The 20,222-nt window shown below is 47.4% G+C and overlaps 5 protein-coding genes across 5 annotated transcripts; 1 reads left to right on the forward strand and 4 right to left on the reverse strand.

Moving 5' to 3' along the window:
- Positions 1-350: 350 nt before the first annotated feature.
- On the reverse strand, positions 351-1,406 carry CTRU02_211845 (polysaccharide deacetylase family protein; the record flags this gene model as incomplete). Its single annotated transcript, XM_036725495.1, has 2 exons — positions 351-701; positions 753-1,406. 2 exons carry the CDS (start codon positions 1,404-1,406, stop codon positions 351-353), a joined length of 1,005 nt encoding a protein of 334 aa, XP_036582700.1.
- A 2,338-nt stretch (positions 1,407-3,744) lies between these two features.
- Positions 3,745-5,741, reverse strand: CTRU02_211846 (efflux pump antibiotic resistance; the record flags this gene model as incomplete). Its single annotated transcript, XM_036725496.1, has 4 exons — positions 3,745-3,900; positions 4,005-4,936; positions 4,990-5,015; positions 5,080-5,741. The coding sequence occupies 4 exons, from the start codon at positions 5,739-5,741 to the stop codon at positions 3,745-3,747; spliced, it is 1,776 nt and encodes a 591-aa protein (XP_036582701.1).
- Positions 5,742-6,637: 896 nt separating this feature from the next.
- Positions 6,638-8,806, reverse strand: CTRU02_211847 (Siderophore iron transporter mirB 6; the record flags this gene model as incomplete). Its single annotated transcript, XM_070205726.1, has 5 exons — positions 6,638-7,572; positions 7,643-7,988; positions 8,058-8,328; positions 8,405-8,719; positions 8,793-8,806. The coding sequence occupies 5 exons, from the start codon at positions 8,804-8,806 to the stop codon at positions 6,638-6,640; spliced, it is 1,881 nt and encodes a 626-aa protein (XP_070060539.1).
- Positions 8,807-10,263: 1,457 nt separating this feature from the next.
- CTRU02_211848 (ligninase h2 precursor) lies at positions 10,264-12,072 on the reverse strand (the record flags this gene model as incomplete). Its single annotated transcript, XM_070205727.1, has 3 exons — positions 10,264-10,575; positions 10,627-11,375; positions 11,556-12,072. 3 exons carry the CDS (start codon positions 12,070-12,072, stop codon positions 10,264-10,266), a joined length of 1,578 nt encoding a protein of 525 aa, XP_070060540.1.
- A 5,429-nt stretch (positions 12,073-17,501) lies between these two features.
- On the forward strand, positions 17,502-18,884 carry CTRU02_211849 (serine/threonine protein kinase; the record flags this gene model as incomplete). Its single annotated transcript, XM_036725500.1, has 3 exons — positions 17,502-17,678; positions 17,749-18,531; positions 18,606-18,884. The coding sequence occupies 3 exons, from the start codon at positions 17,502-17,504 to the stop codon at positions 18,882-18,884; spliced, it is 1,239 nt and encodes a 412-aa protein (XP_036582705.1).
- Between the last annotated feature and the right edge of the window lie 1,338 nt (positions 18,885-20,222).

Here is a 20,222-nt window from a genome sequence, read left to right on the forward strand (position 1 = left end):
AACTTCTACGCCTGCAAAAATCACAAGAATATCGTCATGTCAACCTTTGAACAACCAGTAATAGTGTTCTGTGACACCAAAAACAAGTATTCCGAGAAAATTCTCCACATCTGCATTGAAAACTGGCAGTTTGGGACGTGACCCAACCCCACAACTACCATCTTTGTGGTAATGGAGCTCTTTAGCCATCTTGATGATAGCCATACATAATATTCATAATTTTTCTCAGATACAGCTTGGATTTATGTGAGAGCCCCACTGGCATCGATATTATGTACAGCAACACAAACGTACAGCAATACCTTTTTAACAGTTGACATTTGTATTTACATCGCTAAGCAATCACTATATCATAGCACTATACCACATTCACCAAAGAGGGGATTACAGCCTTCTCCGCAAAACGACTCGGTTCTCCCACAATATCCAACACCGCCACAGCAATAACCGGCGCTACATATGTAACCCTTGTCGCCTCCACAAATGCCATCAGGACCAGTCACGCCAGTCGGAACAGCGGTACTGGTAATGGAAACAGGATTGGAAGCAGCTGTGGCGGTTGGAGTGAAGGTTCGTCTGGTCTTGTACCAATTTGTCTCGGGGTCGCCAAGACATTCACCAACACTGACAAGTTTCAGATTCTTTTCCTTGACGATACGGAGAAATTCAGGAACAAGTTTCACCGCGGTATTCTCGTAGACCTTTTTGAATTGTTAGCTGGAGCCTGTTACAAAAACGGAAGACAGCCTTACGTCATGGGCCAGGGCAAGTGAACCGCCAGCGTTGACTTCGCTCTGGAAGATATCGACACTTGCCATGTTTCCAACAGGAGAGGCATTATTCCAGTCCATCGAGTCAACATCAGCGTGAATTACATGATACTCAAGAGACTTGAGAGTCTCTAGCGTATTCGCAGTCCATTCGAAGAAGGGAGGGCGCATGTACGTAGGATACTTTCCAACAATCTTAATCAACGCATCCTCAAGTCGTGTCATCTCGGGAATGACAATATCGTCATCCTGTCCAGTAAGATTAAGATGCCTCCAGGTATGAGATGCAAGCTGGTGGCCGTCGGATATGATACGTTTAACAATATCCTGGTTGTCATAAATATTTGCATGGTTTTGGCCGTTGACAAAAAACGTAGCCTTAGCACCTGCCTCAGCAAGAAGGTCAAGAACGTGGTTGGTGAATTGGTACGGGCCGTCGTCGAAGGTGAGAGCAAATGTGCCTTTGACGGTGCAGCTTCTTATGGGAACACCGTACGGAATATTGGTGGCTGGAGCAGTGGGCATGGGGATAGCACTGCTAGCTGTTGGAGCCGAAGCTGTGTCGTTTCGGACCCTTAAGGGGTTCGCACACGCATAAGCCACAAAAAACAAGCTTGCAACACTTTGATAATGCATTTTGATATAAAAGAATGAAAAGTTGAGTTCTGTGTAACGAATGACTTGAAGTTGGACACAGGCAGCATGAGCTCAAGAAGAGATGTGGCTCGAAAGGAACGAATGCATTACAAAAGATCGGGCAAACTAAGGACATGACTTGTCTACTTATTACCCTCTTCACTGGTACATATAGTCTTCACTCTCCGTCACAACTGACTAGATGCTCAAGGCGCTTGTTGTATGTTCCTTGCTACAGAGAGTATTGGGTTTGGAGTAGACCCACATATCATCAGAAGACGAACATAATGTACCTTAATAGTATATGCACGGCGGCTATAACAACTACGGAATGCCCGGAGTAAAGTTTTTTTTTTACACAGTTTGTGAGAGGCGCGGTGATCCAAAATTCCAAACACAGTTATGATCATCACTGGTCCATCTCACAAAGCTGGCATAACTTTTCGGCTAGGTTGTCAAGATATCTGTAGATATTGATAGCCACTTTTCATGCCATGCGTTAGTTTACACTGTTGTATTGCTATTTTTATTTTCGCTGCGCATTCATCTTACTCCATCCCGTTGAGTGTCAGCCGTCTAAAGTATAGTCCTACCGTCAGGGGTAACAGCCAATTAGGCTTAACTATCTGTAAGAACGATTTTGATTGTTTTATCTGTAAGCTTTGTCAAGAACAGAACTCTACTTCTATGGAGAAGAAGGAGATGGAGTATGAACGCAGATTTTACCCAACCTTTTATCTATCATTCTATCTAAGTCCTGTCTTTTGAATTATAGTTAGGAGGTATGTGGTTCAGAGCCGCCATCGATTGAGCGCCGGAATTCAGCCACACTTTCAACTTGGCACAGAGTATCACGGACCAGTGAGGTGCAAGATGGTGAACCAAACCTCGAACAGAATATTATTCAATTTCTTGACTGTTTTGGAGTACAAGATCCACGTAAAGCACTTGTCATGGCCCGGCAGGAATTGATATTCATTGCATGATCCTGACAAGCTGACCGTGAAGTAGTCTTTAGTGCGCCTCGCTCTAAACATCGCGATTGCCAATCTGAGAAGGCGTTTCCATTTTGGATCGGGGATGGTCTGAAAATAGTGAAGGTTCATTTCTCGAGTGGTACTTTTAAGAATCTGTCAACACAACTGATGAGGTGCGGCACTAGGCTCAACCATTTTAGCTTGGTCTATCGGTGATCTATCTGTAAAGAACACTGTCTCCTTTGCTTAGGCAAGACTTCCGCCATTGACTGCTTTTAGTGTCAAAGAGAAGCCTTCTCGATGCGATTCATGCTTTCGTTGACGAATGTGCTCACCTAGATTGAATAGATTGCAGTGGCGCAACGCGACGTTTAAGTAGAGCGACAAAAGCCATGTGTACGGGGACCGGATGGTCACTGATTGGTATCCGTAATTATGTCAACGGCGATCAGGAGCGGATTTCCCCTGTAGATCTCTGGATGAAGGTTCAACTACTATACCATAGAAACTGGATGAACCTGGTTTCAACCCCACTATTTTTTGAGTGAGGAGGCACAATGTTACGCCCGTCATAAAGCTACTCGTATTGTGGCTGAGGCTGAAGCTGGCACCAATGAGGAAGGCGGATAAAGAGCGTTGTCATTCAGTTTCTATTGTAGTATTTGTCGCACATTTCCCTGAACTTGAGTTTAGTAGGACATGTTTGGCAGGGATGCTGCGCCCATGAAGTAAGGCTTCCTCGAACATCGAAAGGCGGGAACACAACCTGAAATAGCAAAGAGAAAAAGAAAAAAAAATAACAAAAAATAATGAATAGCTTTGCAATTACGAGCCTACCAATCACTTTTTTCTGAAGGAAAATCTGAAAGTTGAGCAGTTGACGTTAAGCTCAATGTGCCACATTAGTCAAGGCCTGCGCTTTGTGTTCTGTTCCTTCCCGCGTTTCACCTCGATCGCGACTTGCCTGCCAAACCACCAGGTTTATTCCTGTGAAACGGAGTATTTTTCTTGTCATGCGTCAGCCATTTGGAGTTCACAAGTCCAGCCTAATTGCTAAGAATGTTGAGTAGAATCTTCATCCAAGATCTTTCATCAGCTGAGATCAGCGGCCACTGAAAGTCTGGAATAACTGAAAGTCAATTCTGATTAGATCTCAACTCAATAAGTTATTCAATTGAAAATCACTTTCAAGACAATTTTTAGCTACTGGACCCAATCCTTGCCCCATATCTATTCTTCACTGAGAGTGACTTGGCTCCGGGTAGCCAAATTTGGAAGATTTTTCTTTGTTGGAAGAATCTTCCTGTTCCCGACAATCATCTTGTTGGCTTTCTTTTTTCTTCCCCCTTCGAGGGTTTTGATCATTTGGCAGATGGTTCTGAGGCTGCTGCCTGCTGCTCATCTCTTTCCGCTGATATGTCGGCAAGCCCAAGTTGAGTAGCTTGACGCTCTTTGCTCAGAGTGTGAGTGGCAATAAACGGTCCCGCCAGCATACCAACAGCAGCGAATACAGTGTACTAGAAAGGAATTAGCAAGAAACGGGCAATTAAAATGAAATAATAACTAGAAAATCTACTAGAGAACCAAATATAGGCAAGGTGTTGACTGGGAATTAACATACCATAACCCACATCATCTTCAAGGACCGTTGGAATGCTCCTTTAGCAATGGCTTGCTGATCGAGTGGTAGGGTATGGATTATCTCAACATTCGCAGCGGCTTCACCGCCTTGAAGCCGGCTGGCGATATCCGCGCCGAGTTGTCCCAAGTTTTGAGATTCCGAAATCATCTGGTTCTGGAATACAACACCGCCAATGATCGCTGAAATAGCCGAGGCGAGCATTCTAGTGAAACCCATTGTTGCGGTGGCTGTAGCCACATCTCGGGCGTCAAGGCTCGCTTGCAAAGCTAGTAGAGGGCCTTCAAAGTTTAAGCCCACTCCAGCACCGACGAGGAGCTGATAAATGACAATCTTTGGCCAGTTGGTTTCCACGTCAAGGTTGATGAGAAGCCCGGTGCCAAGGGTCATTAGTACAAGCCCAAGGTACACCGCAGGGATGTATTTGCCAGTCCTTTGCACAAACACGCCCGTACCAGCTGCGAGCCCTGTGTTTGATAGAATGAATGGCAGAAGATACACTCCAGAGAGCAGGGGGCCGGCGCCTAGAACTGCTTGGAAGTAGAGAGGAAGATAGTAAGCGACTCCCATCAAGATGTAGCCGTGGCAGAAGCAGACCGTAAAGCAGGCAATGGCCGAACGATTGTGAAAAAGTCTTAGCGGCATGACGGGATACTTGACCATTTTCCACTCGTTCAGCCCGAAAAGAAAGCCGGCGAAAATCCCAAATACTATCAAATTTATGACGGTTGCAGAACTCCAGGAGAAAGAGACGCCGCCAAAGCTGAGGCCCATGAGTAGCATTAGGGTCCCGCTGACGATAAGTAGGCTACCAGACCAGTCGACGGCTTTAAGCCCAGCCCAGACAGGAGTTCCAGGGTTGTCCCGGGGTGCTGTAAGGACTAGAAAAACGATGACGACGGCGGAAATAGGTACTGTGACCTTGTCAGATACAGAATACTATGATATCGAGCTCCTTTGGACCTACAGTTGATCCAAAAACACCATCTCCACCTAACACAAATAGAAGGAATTTATCAGTATTTGCTTCATACACGAATAGGCATTGCTCACTTACGATAGCTTTTGGGTAAAGACGCCGCCAAGGACAGGGCCAATACCAGCCGCCAAAGCCCAGACGACGGACGTTAGGCCAAAATACAGACCTCGGTCCCGAAGCGAAAACAGATCACTGATGGTGATGTTGACTAGTGTAAGGAGTCCAGAGCCACCAATGCCTTGGATAGCGCGCCCGGCTAGAAAGACAGCAACATTATCTCCAAGGGCGCAGATCAGACTTCCGGCGAAAAAGACGACGACGGCCAACAGCAGGATGGACTTGCGACCCCATATGTTTGATATGCTTCCCCAGGACGGCGTGGTTGCCGTGCTTCCGAGAACGTAGGCGCTTCCCACCCATTGGTAGCTTGAGGCAGATTTGAAGTTGCTAGCAATGGCGGGCAGTGCTGTAGCGATAATCGTCACGTCGATAGCGGCGACGAAGACACAGGCGCAAAGCGAGATCATCAAGACCGCAGTCTGGAGCTTTGGGGGTTCGACTACACCCCTGGCAGTCTCGGCGGTTTCACGGCCATCAGGGGGCGCTGTGCGCAGTGAAGCTGCGGCATTGCTTGGTTGAAGGCGGAATCCACGACCTTGGATGGAAGCTTGCTCATTCTGGGCCGATATTACCGGTTCCAATTGGATTCGATCTATTGTAATTGACGAGGTTCGGCTCATTTTGGTATGTTGCTGATGTTGATTTTTCGATTATCGAAGCTAGGCAACAGCCAAGGCCAAGGTTAGGTGTTTGTGATCTGGAAAAAGTCGAGGGAAGAATCTGAAGAATGAATATTTGGAGCCGAAAGCCCAACAGCGACTTGAATCGCAATGGAATTTTCTCTATCTCTGCTTCAACTTTGAAGCAGCTGGTTGTGGTAAAATGCAAGAGATTTGTTGTTGTCTGCCTGAAGTTGGCAATTTAATGATCGTACCAGTTATCAATGGTGCCAGACGGCTTGGCTGGACTGCCAAGGATGTCTTTCCCGTATGATCCGGGCAAATAGGCGTCAAAGGATTGTGGGAGTACGTCACGCTCAAAAGTACTTTGGTGTCAGCCACACTCAGATGATTCGAGGAAGCCAACAGGATTCGAAGCATGTTTGAACAGACCAACAGCACGACCAACCATGATTGACGAAATCTTGGCACACGCGTCGAAAGTCATATCTCGGGCAAGGACTGTTATCTGCTTAGATTCCAGCATTATAAGGTCTTCAATCTACTCATAATGGCGTTCCAATTCTGAATATAGGACTCAATCGTTGAACAGTCTCTGGAGCGATGCCTATCGGGTGGCATTCAATATTTTGGGAAGCCTCGTCTTGGCCATGTCCTAGGCAATGCGGGAGCGAATCATATAATGGTTCACAATCATAAGATCTGTTCGATATGATAAACATACCCGCAAGTGTAAAACATAATTCCATCTCATTATAAATTCTTACTATTAAGCTAGCTGGACAACAGATGCTTGAAAACAAACTATGATAAACTTGGTTTGCTTTATTTTTGCTCAGCACCACCCCTTTTTTAGTCAACCCGGCGTATGATTAGGCAAGGCACATACCCCAAATTTAGAAGACCCATCCCTTCGTCTGGGAAGTCTTCTTGGAGACATCGAAATTCTTAATCAGAAGAATCCAAACGAAGCAAATAGCGCCGATTGCAGTTCCAGCAGCCAACATTCTTGTCTGGCCATAGCCATAGGAAAGCTGAATGGCCACTCGCTCAGGGCTTCCAACCGGGTATGAGAGCTGCATAGGCAGGCTCGAGTAGATAAGTGTAGCGTTCTGCCGGGCCGGCTCCGGGAGGTTGGTCTGGAGAGCCTTGAGGAAAGTGTTGGTCCAGATGGTTCCTGAGATGGTGGCGCCAATTGCTCCGCCGGTAGACCCAGAAACATAGAGTACCGACAGTACAGCAGCAAAGTACTGATGGTCAACTGCAGCCAGAACAGACAGCTGCATTACGAGAATGAAGATTGACCCGCCAATTGAGAAGAAGATTTCGCACATGACGATGTAGCCGATGTACTGGTTCGGTTGGCGGAAGTTGATCATCAAGCCGAGACCGAAAACGTAGATCGGGACAGCAACGTAAAGAAGCCACTTGAAGCGGCCAGACCAGCGGATCAAGTAGCCAACAATGAACAACAAAACGCCAGAAACAACCTGGAAAGTGCTGTTTACGTATCCAGCTTCGGCTATTCCCAAGTTGCTGACGACCTGCAAAAAGGATGTAAAGTAGCTGTTCCAGCAATAGTAAGAGATTTGGTATGTCATGTCGATGAGACAGGCGCCGATGACAGAACGGTTTGTGAGGAATTCTCGTTTCAAGAATGGAACCGGGGCCAGATACATCTCATACAATGCGAAGATGACAAGCACAACGAAACCGGTGATGATCATGGCGATGATGTAGCCGGTCTTCCAGCCCTGAGGGGCAGAAGTTGCAAGGGTGAATGGAAGCAAGAATACCGTGAAACCTCCAGCAAAAAGAACAACGCCGGGCACTATTCGTAGAAAAGTGAGTTAGTATGCAGTTAGGTACGTAACGTTGACCAGGAGCGTGGGTATACATACGATCAAATTCGACCAGGACGTGCAGGAACTTCTGCAAAATGGTCTTTTGGCTATCTTCTTCCTTCCAAAAGATACCTCGCTTCTCAGCCTTGCGGAGGTTGAACTTCATCATGATGAATAGAGGCAGAGTCACGCCCGGCACAATGATGGCGAAACTACCAAAGCCCCAGCGCCAGCTGACGTTTTGATAATAGGCTGCGGCAGCTTTCGATCCGGCAAAAGCAGTGATCATGTATGGAGACGAAGTGAACGCAAATGCGAGTCCACGATTTCTCAGGGTGGTCACGTCGGCAGCAAGGACGGCCACTGTGTAAATGATGCCGGCAAAACCGATGGAGTAGAAGACCTTGATTTCAAACCAATATGTTAAAATTTGCTTGAACCTGTATCGCGAGAGGATTCGGTTTGAACTTACCTCGGCAGCGCAAAATGTGGCGAGGCTACGGGATGAAGCCATGAGAATGACTCCCAGAGTCGCTGAGCCCACCATGAGAAGCAGACCTTCCGCACGACCCCAAAGGTCCAAAAGCTTTGCCATGGGAATGTAAACAGCGGCCGTCATTGCGTTTGCGACAATTTGAATGACAGTCAACAGCGAATGGGACTGGAAGTCACTCGTCACGTAGGGTAGCAAACTGGCTAGAATTGAGATTCTGAAGCCATTGGCGAGGAAGATGATCCAGATACTGTATGTAGAAGTTAGGATATCGGCTATGCATAGTACAAGGCGAGAAGCGGGACAATAAATGAGACCAAACGTACTTGAAAAGCAATCCGGCTAGCCATAGCTTGGACCAGGCCAGTGTCACGGCCTCAATCTTCTGAACACCACGCTGGGCTTCTTGGTTTGGCAGAGAATCTTCGCCGTTACCCAGCTTGTAGTCCGCGACATCGATTTCGGTCCCTTTATTTTGGGTCACCGTATCCGTCACCTCCATGGCTTCGATGTCTCGACTCTCGTGACGACCATCGCTGGATCGCGGGACTTCTGTGGCTGCCATTTTGTGGATCTCCAAGAGTATTGGATTGAGGGGATCAAAGAGATTCAACGCTCGCGCAGCCAGAAGAGACAAGAGGCTGCGAAGAAACAGGAGGAACGGGTCCTTAATAAACTTATAGGGACAAAGTGATCTGGACCCATGGTACGTACAACTTGATGCACATGCATGGGCTGGTACAGGGTCTGTTGTGTGGGACGGCAGAAAAAAAAACTCTTGATGCTTGGCGATGGCAGTTAACATGTCCCAATTGGAACCTCATATGGATTCCAGCCCCGGGTTCGGCCGGGCAGCCCCCAAAAACCCTTGCAGTTGGGTGCAAAGCTGTCGTCCCACTAAGTGGTGTCATACTGCGGTTGACCACCGAAAGGAAGGACAGTGCTCTGAATGTAACTGATTGATTAGATTAGATGCAACCCTGTCCGCCACCTGGTGACAGCTAGCGTCGTCGTTTTAGAGGCACTTATCAGATGGACATCGCATGAGAGGACACCGAGTTGACCCTGTGGCATAACAGGCAGCTAAGTGGGCTTTTTCATACCACCCTGTGATGTACTACTACTCTCATCTGGACAAAACATCATAGGGAATCTCCGGGTCTTTCTTAAGTGAATAGCCAATGGTTCTCTGAAGGATTCACACCCCAATGGCGGTCGGCACCTAAATGGTTTAGATTCTCTTGTTCCCCACTGTCGTTGGATGGCTCCGGCACGGAGACTTGGGTGGTGGTACCTAGCTTGTTTCTTGGCACGCATATCTGCTCCGTGTTGGCTAGGGTGATGGGTGGTCTCGACAATTTTTTTTATTCCCTAGCGTCCTTGGAAACCAAGTAATCTAGTCTGTATTTGATCCTGTCGCCGTTTTTCTTCCCGACGTCGGACAAAATTCCACCATGTTGGCGTGCGTGTCGTTTATGTCACCCTATCGGTTTTCACTGAACGGTCATCGTGCCAAGCCACGATTGAAATGTACATGGAACGAGATATTAGGAGCGGATAGCAAATAATAATTACCACCACAGAATGTGGTAGGGACTTGAGCAGGGGTCTTAGAAGCTAGACTAAATGGCGGGACTCAATCGCGACGACGAAAGGGCGACTCGAGAACCGGATCTCTGGTTAGACGAATGAACGATAAGATTCAATGCAAGGTAAAAATGCTGCTTTTTGTCGAATTCTAGCATGTTGCCCCTGCTATAAGGGTTCCAGTGGGTAGCTAGTTACTTAAAAAAAAAAAAAAAAAAAAGAAAACCAAAAAAAAAAAAACCCTGCTGTCGTACTAAGACCCGAGAAACCGTTATCAGCTCCTTCTCTAATGCAGGTAACGCGGACTGTGGCAGAAAATCATTACCATTTAGCCCGAACGACGCTGAGAGATAACGTTCACATTGCTAAACTGAAGAGGGCCAACAGCATTCAAGAATCAACAATTATTTTAAACATATTTTGATCTACTTTTATGTAGTTGTCGCAAGAAAGGCCCCAGACTAAATGCGATGGGATGATATTCTTTAAATTCAGGTTCGAATTATATATTTATATCCTGTAATCAAAAACATACCTATTGAGGACTTTAAATGCCAGAGTGCCTAGTAAACTTAACTGACGGCTAAGAAAGTCATCCTTAGTTACCATAACCGCCACTGCCACCGCCACTACCCCCTTTTGAACCCTGTGATGGTGGAGAAGAGTTGCCATTGGGCCCTTGGGGACCGGCAGGGGGCGGAGGCTTTCCGATGGACTTGCCTTTTCTGATCTCGTCAGGAATTTTAGGAACGGGGCCCTTGGTTGACAGCCACGTGTCGACGTTGCCCTGGTCAGAAGCAGTGAAGCCAGATGGAGCCCAGCGGGCAGGCAGTGCCTTTGTACATTCTGTTAGGTCGTTGATGTTATAGACGCCAAGGAGAGAAAGTCGGACGTATTCACGGGCGTAACCCTATTGAGAGTTTAGCACAGTTAATCTAAGGGAAAAGATAGCATCACTTACGTCGTTCCACGCAGACTGCCCACCTGGACCAGCAAAAGCCTTGAACTGGGCGCTGGTGCTTGGATACTTTGAAAGTGCAATGTCGCTATTAAACTTGAACACGCGCGCCGGGGCGTTTCCGATTGTCTCAGAGTAGAATTTGACATCCCAAACGCCCGGGGTACTATCCTGGGGATCTCCTGCGCGGGCTGAGTCGACAAAGCGCTGCTGACTGGTTGTGTGAGCCCCAATGAGCGAAATGAGTCCGTATGAGCTGATGGTTTTGTTTCCAAAAAGCTCGATTAGTGCGTCAGCTGGGCTGTTGACGTCAGGAAGAAGGTTGGGGGGCGCCGGAACTGATGAGTCCTTTCGTCCAACAAAAGTACGGACGCGAGGGCCCAAGGGGCAAACGACAGTCGCGACGTTGGCAGAGAATTGGATAAGGTCTGCCATTCCGATGCCATATTGCTGATACTTATTGAACCAGGCTTTGGTTTGCTCCACGATTTCCTCCAGGCCCTTGTTTTCAACGCGTTGCATTTCTGACGGGGCGAGGATGATAGAGCCGTCAGCTCCTCCAAGGTTGCCAGTTCCCTTCGACCAACCGGCAGCATCATGGAACCCAAGACGGATGGCAGCACGAGCAAAGTCGGTGCATCGTCCTGACTCACCCCTGAATGTCGTCGCGAGGTCATCGGCGATGTATTTCCAGATGCAACAGGTGTCGGCAGCACAAGCAGGGGTGTCTTTGGGTGGGCATGAGCTACCTCCTGGGGCCGGAGGAGTGCCGCCGGGGGACGATGGCTTGTCCCCTTTTGAGCTTGGAGGACCACCGGCGCCTGGAGCCGGAGGAGCCGGAGGGGCGCCGCCGTAAGATCCACCTCCTGGGATCGGAGGAGTGCCGCCGGGGGACGATGGCTTGTCCCCTTTTGAGCTTGGTGGACCCCCAGCGCCTGGAGCCGGAGGGGCGCCGCCGTAAGATCCACCTCCTGGGGCCGGAGGAGTGCCGCCGGGAGATGATGGCTTGTCCCCCTTTGAGCTTGGAGGACCACCACTGCCTGGTGGAGCTGAAGGATACCCTCCGCCAGGCGCTGTGGCACCGCCACCACCAGAAGGGGGAGGGGCTCCGCTGTAGGACTTCCCACCATCGGATGGTACGCCACCGGCACCCCCACTTCCTTCGTAGCTGTAGTCTCGAGGATGCACAGGTATCGAGCTTTTTTGATCATTCTGATACGCAGCATCGCTCTGTGCGTTCCCAGAACCAGTTAGGAGCTGTTTGATATTTTTCCCAACTGAAGTGAGCTTCGAGTCATCTAGACTGGCGAGGTCGCCCAAAAGCTCAGTCGATTTTCCACTGTTTGATTTGTTCTCACGAGCTTGGATCTCGGCAAGAGTGTTCCTCATTCCAGGGTAGGCGAGAACTGGGGTAGCCACAAGGGCAGCGGTGAAGACAGAGACACGCATGGTGAAAATTGAGGCAGGCTGCGGTAGTTTAGAAACGAATGTGTATGTAGATGAAAGAGTATATTAACATTGGGCGTATAAGTCTTTGGTTCCGACACACTTCGAATGAAGAAGATGATGTTGTGCCTGTTGATGAAGTCAACTCCAACAAGCGGGACTCGCTGGCTTTTTATGCACTTCTCAGAAACTCGAATGCCATTGGTGTCCGGCCCTAAGTACATGGTGTGAAATCATTCCTCCCCTTGAATTTGAGTTGAATCAAGCTTGGAAGCTGGCTAGCGTTGAATTGTTTAACAGTTTATGGGCAGTCTGACGCCGTCTGTGACTACGGCGCTCTGTGGCAGCGAAAGGGGTTACTCGCATCTCGCTCTACGGCTACATTGAGCCGAGTGGACTTGGGATTCTGGGAATTGGATAGGGTCTTGTTCACTTTAGCTTCCAGCCTTTATTTGAAACTCGATCGGGCTAGTGGCTGGCGGCTACTATGTTTGTGTAATTCACGAGGCGCTGCAAACCGTGGGGCGGCTTGTTTTAACCTGAGGGTTTGAGCAATTGAATATTGTCCTTGTTGATAGGCCTGACTACCCCGCTCTTCTTTGGCCATCTCTTCACCATGTCTAGTTATGTTACATACGAGTACCAATTTTACGATATTATACCACCTTCCACGCGAAAGCAAGTTGGACGATCACAAAATCATACCTTGGTGATCTGTGGCAGCTGTCAGCGGTGGTCGTGTCTGCAGACTTGTCATCCCCACCCGTGCACTCAGCAACGGTCTGATTGACTGACAGACTTAGTATTGACAAGCACATTTAGATGAGATGACTTCTCCCATCAAGACGAACGTGCTCCTATAATAGTCGTATCCAGTAGCTCCAACGCAGAAAAGCATTCGTACACAATTTAGCCTTTTTGTGGCTGATCCGTTGTTTTGTGCATCAGTCATTAGCACAGAAAATCGAATTAATATTTCGCTTCTCCTGAGACAGTAATTTGCCAAGTCGAGGGAAGCCGCCACAAGCGTGAACAAACTCACGCTAATGAGCTTGTTTGCTGAGAAAGGTTCCGGCTTTTTGGAACTACGTCTCGACAGTCGGCCGTGCACCGGCAATCCGGCCTTCCAAGGTCAAGATAGTGGCGTTTGTTTAAGCGCCTATGTTAAGGGTGAAATCATGTGGGGCCGTATCAATTCCTCTATTAACTTGATATCATAGGTCATTATCAGCACGTGAATCCATCTGAGCCGAATGCCTCTACTTTTCTCGTAGCATGAATTCGAATAGCTGTAGCGTTGCAGGTTCTGCACCAGCCCCACTAGCTGTTACAAAAATTTATGAGACCCCAGTTTCCCTGTGTTTCTCCATTCAGTCTACCTGTTCTTTCAGCTTTGGCTCTATATGCCGAACTAGCTATTGTCGTGATGGCTCTGGGCCTCTGGACCCACTCTGCCGCGCCTCGGCCGCGAGGTCACGTGACGACCTCGCTCACTCATAGAATACAAGCCGCTTTGTTTCTAGTTGATGCTGCCCGTGCCTGACGTCGGTCACCACAGCTATATTATGTTTTCTAATCAAGAAAAATGTACGCGGCTGGTTTCTCATTCTAAAATCTCCATATATTCCTGGGGCATCAAAAGCATTGTTGAGTTGTTTCTGGCTTGGCTCCCCCATTCTAGAGTCATCTATCCTCAATTGAAATAGAAGGCAGCTGGGGCCCGAAAAACGTCGGATATATGTCTTGAGGGGACCAAACCTATAAATCTAGTTTATATCCATGTCAAGAAGTGTGCAAGCCAAATACTTTCGACTTTGACACTCGTTTCTCGACTACCTCCCACTAGTGTCAGAGGCTGCACGGTACAGAGTGAAGAGGTCAGGTAGGTGTCCCAAGGTGACTGCATTCGTCTCTGGCTTCCTCAATCCCTTATGGATTAGGATCCCTTACTTATACGGAGACCCACTGGTTGGGCAGTGATGTGTGGAATGCTCCCTAATCTCAATGCAACGTCCCTAAATACCAATACCATACTGTTCCAATCCGCGGCCTGATTCCGCCCCGTAACAACTAGGAGGGCTCTATTTAGAAGGCAACAACTACAATAATATCTAATAAATTTAACTTCCCTTATAAGCTAAGTAGGTAAGGTTATAACTTTTACTCAATAGAAGCCTCTAAAAAATTTTTGACAATAAACTCGGCCGTTGGCTGTTGCCCAGGATGCGTATGGTGGGGGTAGTCTTGGAAGCAGCCCATTATCGCGTGTGACACCTCATACAGTTAAGCGCTTACTAGCATCCCCGTCATTCATCATGTTTCTCCGGGGACACCCACCTGTTTATCTTATCAATCATCTGATCTTAGCCCTCCTTGTCCAGTATCCCCCACTTCCTTACACCACTACAACGTAGTATTTCTTCGTGAAGTGGGGTAATTCTCGCAGTCGCCTGGGCTAGCTGCACTAGACCCCACCAACTGAATCCTTCTATTAATTATCGACTAATAAGTGGGGAATACTCAACTTTCACAGTCACCAAGGCAGTAGTATCCCATTGAGGACGGCTTTTTGCTACCTACAGAAAAGAACTTTGGAGAAAAATAGGAATCCTCGCCTGTGGCACGAGGAGGTTTGAATGTAGACCCCTCGGTTATGTCAATCCACTAACAGCATTACCACACGGTGGCTCATTTACTTCCATGGCATCCGTTAACCAAGCCCGTTCTAATGTCAAGTAACTATCCCAAGTTTTAATGAGTACTCGGCGATCAGCCTAGAGCGTTCGAATAACTGGTTAAGGTCATGATGTGATTCAAATATTATTCTTGATCCAAGTTGGATTGGCGGTCATGCTTGTAATCATCAATCTACTGCGTGACCATGGGCAACAGCTTAATCACGCACCCTTCCTAATACTATTCCTGTTCTTTATGCCTCAGACAGCATCCTATCAACATAGAGACCGAAAAACAGCAGCCCCTACCATCAGGGGTCCCAATATTGTATTGTATGCAGAACCAGATACAATCGGAATACAGCAGCATGATCCGTCAAGAGTGTACGGCACTAATGAACCCTACGGTGGCTCTTCAGATCCGTGAACATCAGTTAGAAGACTTCGGGCCAGTGTAAGACGCAGAGGTCACTACCGAGCCATGAATTCATTTCAATTTGATACGTCTGATTCCCGTTCTCCAAACCAATAGAAGCACAGCAGTAAGCTCAGCCCTCCGCGAGATAAAAGGAGATCGCGTACATATGTGAAAAAGTTCATACACGAATAATTCAACCCTGCGAGAACTGTTCCTCAGCAACATCTCATGATTTCTTCCTCTGTTAGCTTTCGCTTAGCACACAACCAATAATTGTTCGATGACATCTAACCAAACAATCTTTGTCAGAACAATTCCTCGTCTCCTCGCCTAACGAATTCAGATCAATTTGAGGAGAAAGCAGACCTGCAAAAGATATTTGTCTCCGAAATGCTCCTTCAGGAGCTGGTGCAGTTTTGTCTCATCGATGAAGCGTCCTGCAATATGTTGCCAAAGTCCTGACTCAATTCGTCGATGGTTGTGTTTGTTAGGTTGAGGCGACACCTGTCGTGTAAAAAAGGAAAAGTAATCCCACGGCATTTTAGCTATTATGCATATTGTAACATCATTACTTGATGCAAGAATTAAAACGCTCAATCGGCCAAGCAGCTGCGCAAGGGCTTTGTTAAGTATCTCTAAGAGGCGCAGCTTCGAACAGAAGATGGCTGCCATCTGACCTCATACACCGAAACATTCCCTCAATATAGTGGCCATGTTGCCATTCTTTGTTAGAGGAAGGGATGCGTCATCCAGTAAAATGGGAAGTACAACGCAGACATGCCCATCAACGCCCTCCATGACTGAGATCTCCCTCCAATTGGATACTTTGTTTTGAGACAAGTCTTAAGATTCTCATTGGACTCAAGATCAGGCTGGTGATCACCGGCCTGCAGGACTCCCTCGAAAGCCCCCTCATCGATTTGGCTCCCTGACCATTCCTCCGGATGGTGTGCCTCAAAGACATCGTCTCGCTGCATTCCTGCACATTAGCCTCAGATATGATTCTAAATTGAAACCAATAACTGCCCATTCCGGAATTAGTAAGACTTTAAGCCTCCATCAACTATCTGACACAAGAGGCGAAGTTGACGAGGTGTGACAGCCATATCTAGCCACCAGCTACCCGGCCACTCCTCGAATCCCAAATAAACTCCAATATGCCAAAAGTGTCTGAGAGTCAATTAAAATTAATGAAATCTGAGAATTTTTACTTTTGCTCCATGAGAACAAGGGCATCGTCCCTCGATGTCTTCCCAGTCCGGAGCTGTAGCATAACTCTGTTCTATCGACTGCGGCATTGCAACAGGTACATGGAGTGCGGGATATAACCAACCAGGCGATGGGTATTGTAATTTTCACTCTATAGCTAGCATCATGTTATTTAAGTGTGTCTTTCAATGGGCTTGTTTGTACCTGTTGTCATGCCGCAGTCGGTGGGTTACTGATGCACTATATCCGTTGTTTTAGAGCTCTGCTTTGCCGGTAAACACACATGATGTATTAAATCGCCTGGAATTTTTTAATTCAACCCAGGCACATTATCGATGTACAAGGGCTTCATAATGAGTGCAAGCGAGCCCTGAAACTTCAAGCCATCGTCGTGACTTGTAGATTCGCTTTAGCGGCGATCAACTTTCATCCCTCGAGGATAAAAAGCTTTCATGCCACATAAGCCCCTTAACTCAAGCATTTAATGCTTATTTTGAGTCAGTAGCTCATTGGATTTAGTTGGTTCGTTTGACCAGCCAGTTGTTTGACATTCGAACTGATAGCCACGATATCAAAACCCCTAATTGCACTACCTTCGAATGGATTGTGGTTCATTGAGATGCCAGAATCGTGTCGGGGCTGTCCGCCATGAAGTCTCACGCATCCTTCTCCTGGCTTCCCAGGAAGACCTCAATGACAGCCGCAACCGCTTCATTCCACGAGGATCTCTAGTTGCGGAACTTGGCAATGATGCAATCAAACGAATCCTACGGAATATTCTTCAATATGATGCGCAAACTGAGGCTCGCGAGGCGAGCATCAATCAAATTGCCAACTACATCAGTCCCCCCGGGACGGCTACCTGCCAATGTCAAGAGGCTTTATGCACAGGGAGGAGGGTACTATTTGCGTCGCTAGTGTTACTGGGCAAAGAAGATCTCATTGAGGCTATCCACAGCATCTCTACCCAATCGCCACACACGCTTCACAGTTGTGACAGCAATTTACCTTCTCCTAAGCCGCCATACCAACATCGGCTCAGCCATCACCTTCCGGTGTGCCCGATTTTGCGAACCATACAAGATTGGAAAGCAGAAGAAATACAGTTGTTCTATCATTTACAATGGCAGATGAAGTCCCCTTACTTCAAAAGGCTGGAGCCGTTGTCCCAGGCATATCAGGTGCTTGATGACGCTGTAAGTCTACCATGGACTGAGGTCAAAACTCAAGAGGAGACAATGTGTGGGCAACTTGGACAATTTTCATTTGTACAAAAGATCAAGATTCATGGCGATCATCATAATTTAGTAAGTCGGCTTCCGCTAGCGTCGTTATGTCCATATTATGAATGCTAAGACGTGGTCTGTGACCGTCCAGGGAAACCGAAACGATCATTTCGCCCTGAAGATCCTAGATACGGAAAAGAGGCCCTATGCTGCTAAAACTTCTTTCGAGAGGGAGTTGGATGCGAACCAGAGAACTACGCACCCTCGAATTACCCCCCTCCTAACCGCTTTTGAGCACAGAAACAGATTGTACCTCATATTCCCATGGGCCAGCGGGGGGAACCTCAAGCAATTGTGGGAGGGAAGCACAGACCGCGGATTTGCAGATCACGATTGGTTTTCGTTTGATTGGATGGTAGACCAATGCTATGGTATCGCTGACGCTTTGTCCACATTTCATGAAGGGAACTCCGAACACAGCCGCCGCGCCTTCATACACCAAGATATTAAACCAGAAAACATATTATGCTTCGCGACTTCCAAAGATGGGAAGAGTTCTTACACGCTGAAATTGGCGGACTTTGGCTTTTCCGGAGAAGTTGATAGAAACTTCCAAATCAAGAAGGGCAGAGTGCCACACACCAAAACCTATCGGCCACCCGAGCAAGACCTTGAGGGACATTATATAGACCTCAAGTGGGATGTATGGTGTTTAGGATGCCTATATCTCGAATTTATCACATGCGCAGTCCTAGGCTGGCCGCATATTAAGACGTTTCAAGAGGAGCGCTCTCAAGAGACATACGACAAGGTCCATCAAACCCGCATACAGGAAGACATATTCTTCGAGAAACGAGATGTAAACTGGATGTTCTCGTGGTTCGGAAAGCAGGGGGGTAAAACTAGCGCCAGAGTCAAGCCTACAGTCACCTCAGTAAGTGGCATATTGGCAGCAATTTCTCCTTACACCTTAAGCTCGCCCTCTAACAAGCTAATGACGGAATGCAGCACATAAAACGCTTACGAAGCCAGGAGAAATCTACTGCCACTGTGAAGTCTTTTCTTGATTTTATTGAGAATAATATGTTGGTCGTGGACACCAGGAAACGGGCTTCGTCAGATGATGTTCGTGAATTTTTGGGAGGATTGAAGCTGAGTGGGGGGTATGAAACTGTAACCCAACAGATGCCAGTGAAGCCCGGGCTGGTGCCATGGCTGATGTCACTTTTGAGAAGGTTATGGTGGAGTGGGGGAGACCAAGGAGGAGTTTACGTGCCATACATGTAAAAACAAAAATGAACCATGCCAGAGATGTAACATCTCATTGAGGGCATTCAAGACTTTTAAGAAACTTTGTACCAGCCTTCTATGGGTTCTACGCCTGCAGCAATTCTCGATTACACCACCGGAAAGACTCATTGACAGCCCCCCTATCCACATTGTATCTGGGCTGAAGAGATTCACTCATATTTGGCCTATGTATATGCGTACCTTTCATTTCACAAAGATTTGGTGAAGCCAGACTACTACAAAAATTGCATACAAGGCCATCATGCCTTTCAAAGCCGTTAATCAGGTGAGGACAAGCAATATCCCGTCAATTGTCACAAAGTGACCGTTTAGCCAAGGGCTACTCGTCTGAGTTGTCGTCCTCTGCTTCTCGCAGGCTTTCCGCCATTTGGAAAGCGTGATGTATTTCTTCCATCTCACCCTGGAGGCATTACTAATTAGCTGTTATCATCAAGCAGGTATTCCAGAAACGTACTGGCGTCAGCTTCCGCGGCAGTTGCACTTCAAAGCCGTTCTCCTTGGTAGCCTATAAACTGTTAACATCTTTCTTAATATTGTATAGACAAAGGGTGTATTGAAATTAGTGTTTTACCATTAAGCGTATGTCACGCTCTCTGAAGCCAAAACCAATGAGACTGTTTTGCAGTACGCTTGTGTCGCCGTACCGATGCATTATGATGTCGGTAGCATGGAAGTCTTTGCGTGAAGCCATTTTCTGGCGTTTACCGAATCCAGGTATCCAGCTTAGCAGCCCGGAATACCAAGATCTGTCATCATGATGCTTCATGGGCAACGGATACTATGGACTTTTTATACAAGGTTATGTGTGGTAAGGGGTGGCTGATTGGGAAGAGGCTCTTTTGCTTGAACAAAGTTCATCATCCACACAACGTGTTGCCTTGAAATTTCGCTGGTCAACAGCTCATCTTATGGTGAGGCGTTGGCCTGGAATAGTCCTGTTGTATGATTGTACAACCCACCTCCACCTCCACTCTGCATAATACTACATCGAGACTGGCATGCCATTCATAAGGCTACGGATGCCTTGGGCAGGCAGACTGTGATGCCTAGCAAAACAGTACCGCTTTTTCAGCCTTGGGCTTCTCGTAAGGTAGACAGACATGAATTATCCAGGATATGCCAGTTAAACACTGGAGCCTAACGCCTGTAGACAATCAGGCTGTAAACAAGCGGTCAGAGAAGTTAGCTATCCCGTTTTTGAATCTGTATGTATCGTCACATGAACCATTATAGCCAGTGATAGAATGCCTCTACAACAAAAGGAGTGATGCAGTGTATCTTGGGGCATGCAGCTCCAATTGGTTTGGCCTGCAG

Source organism: Colletotrichum truncatum (genome assembly GCF_014235925.2).
Source record: "Colletotrichum truncatum strain CMES1059 chromosome Unknown Contig_0008, whole genome shotgun sequence".
NCBI classification, from domain to species: domain Eukaryota; kingdom Fungi; phylum Ascomycota; class Sordariomycetes; order Glomerellales; family Glomerellaceae; genus Colletotrichum; species Colletotrichum truncatum.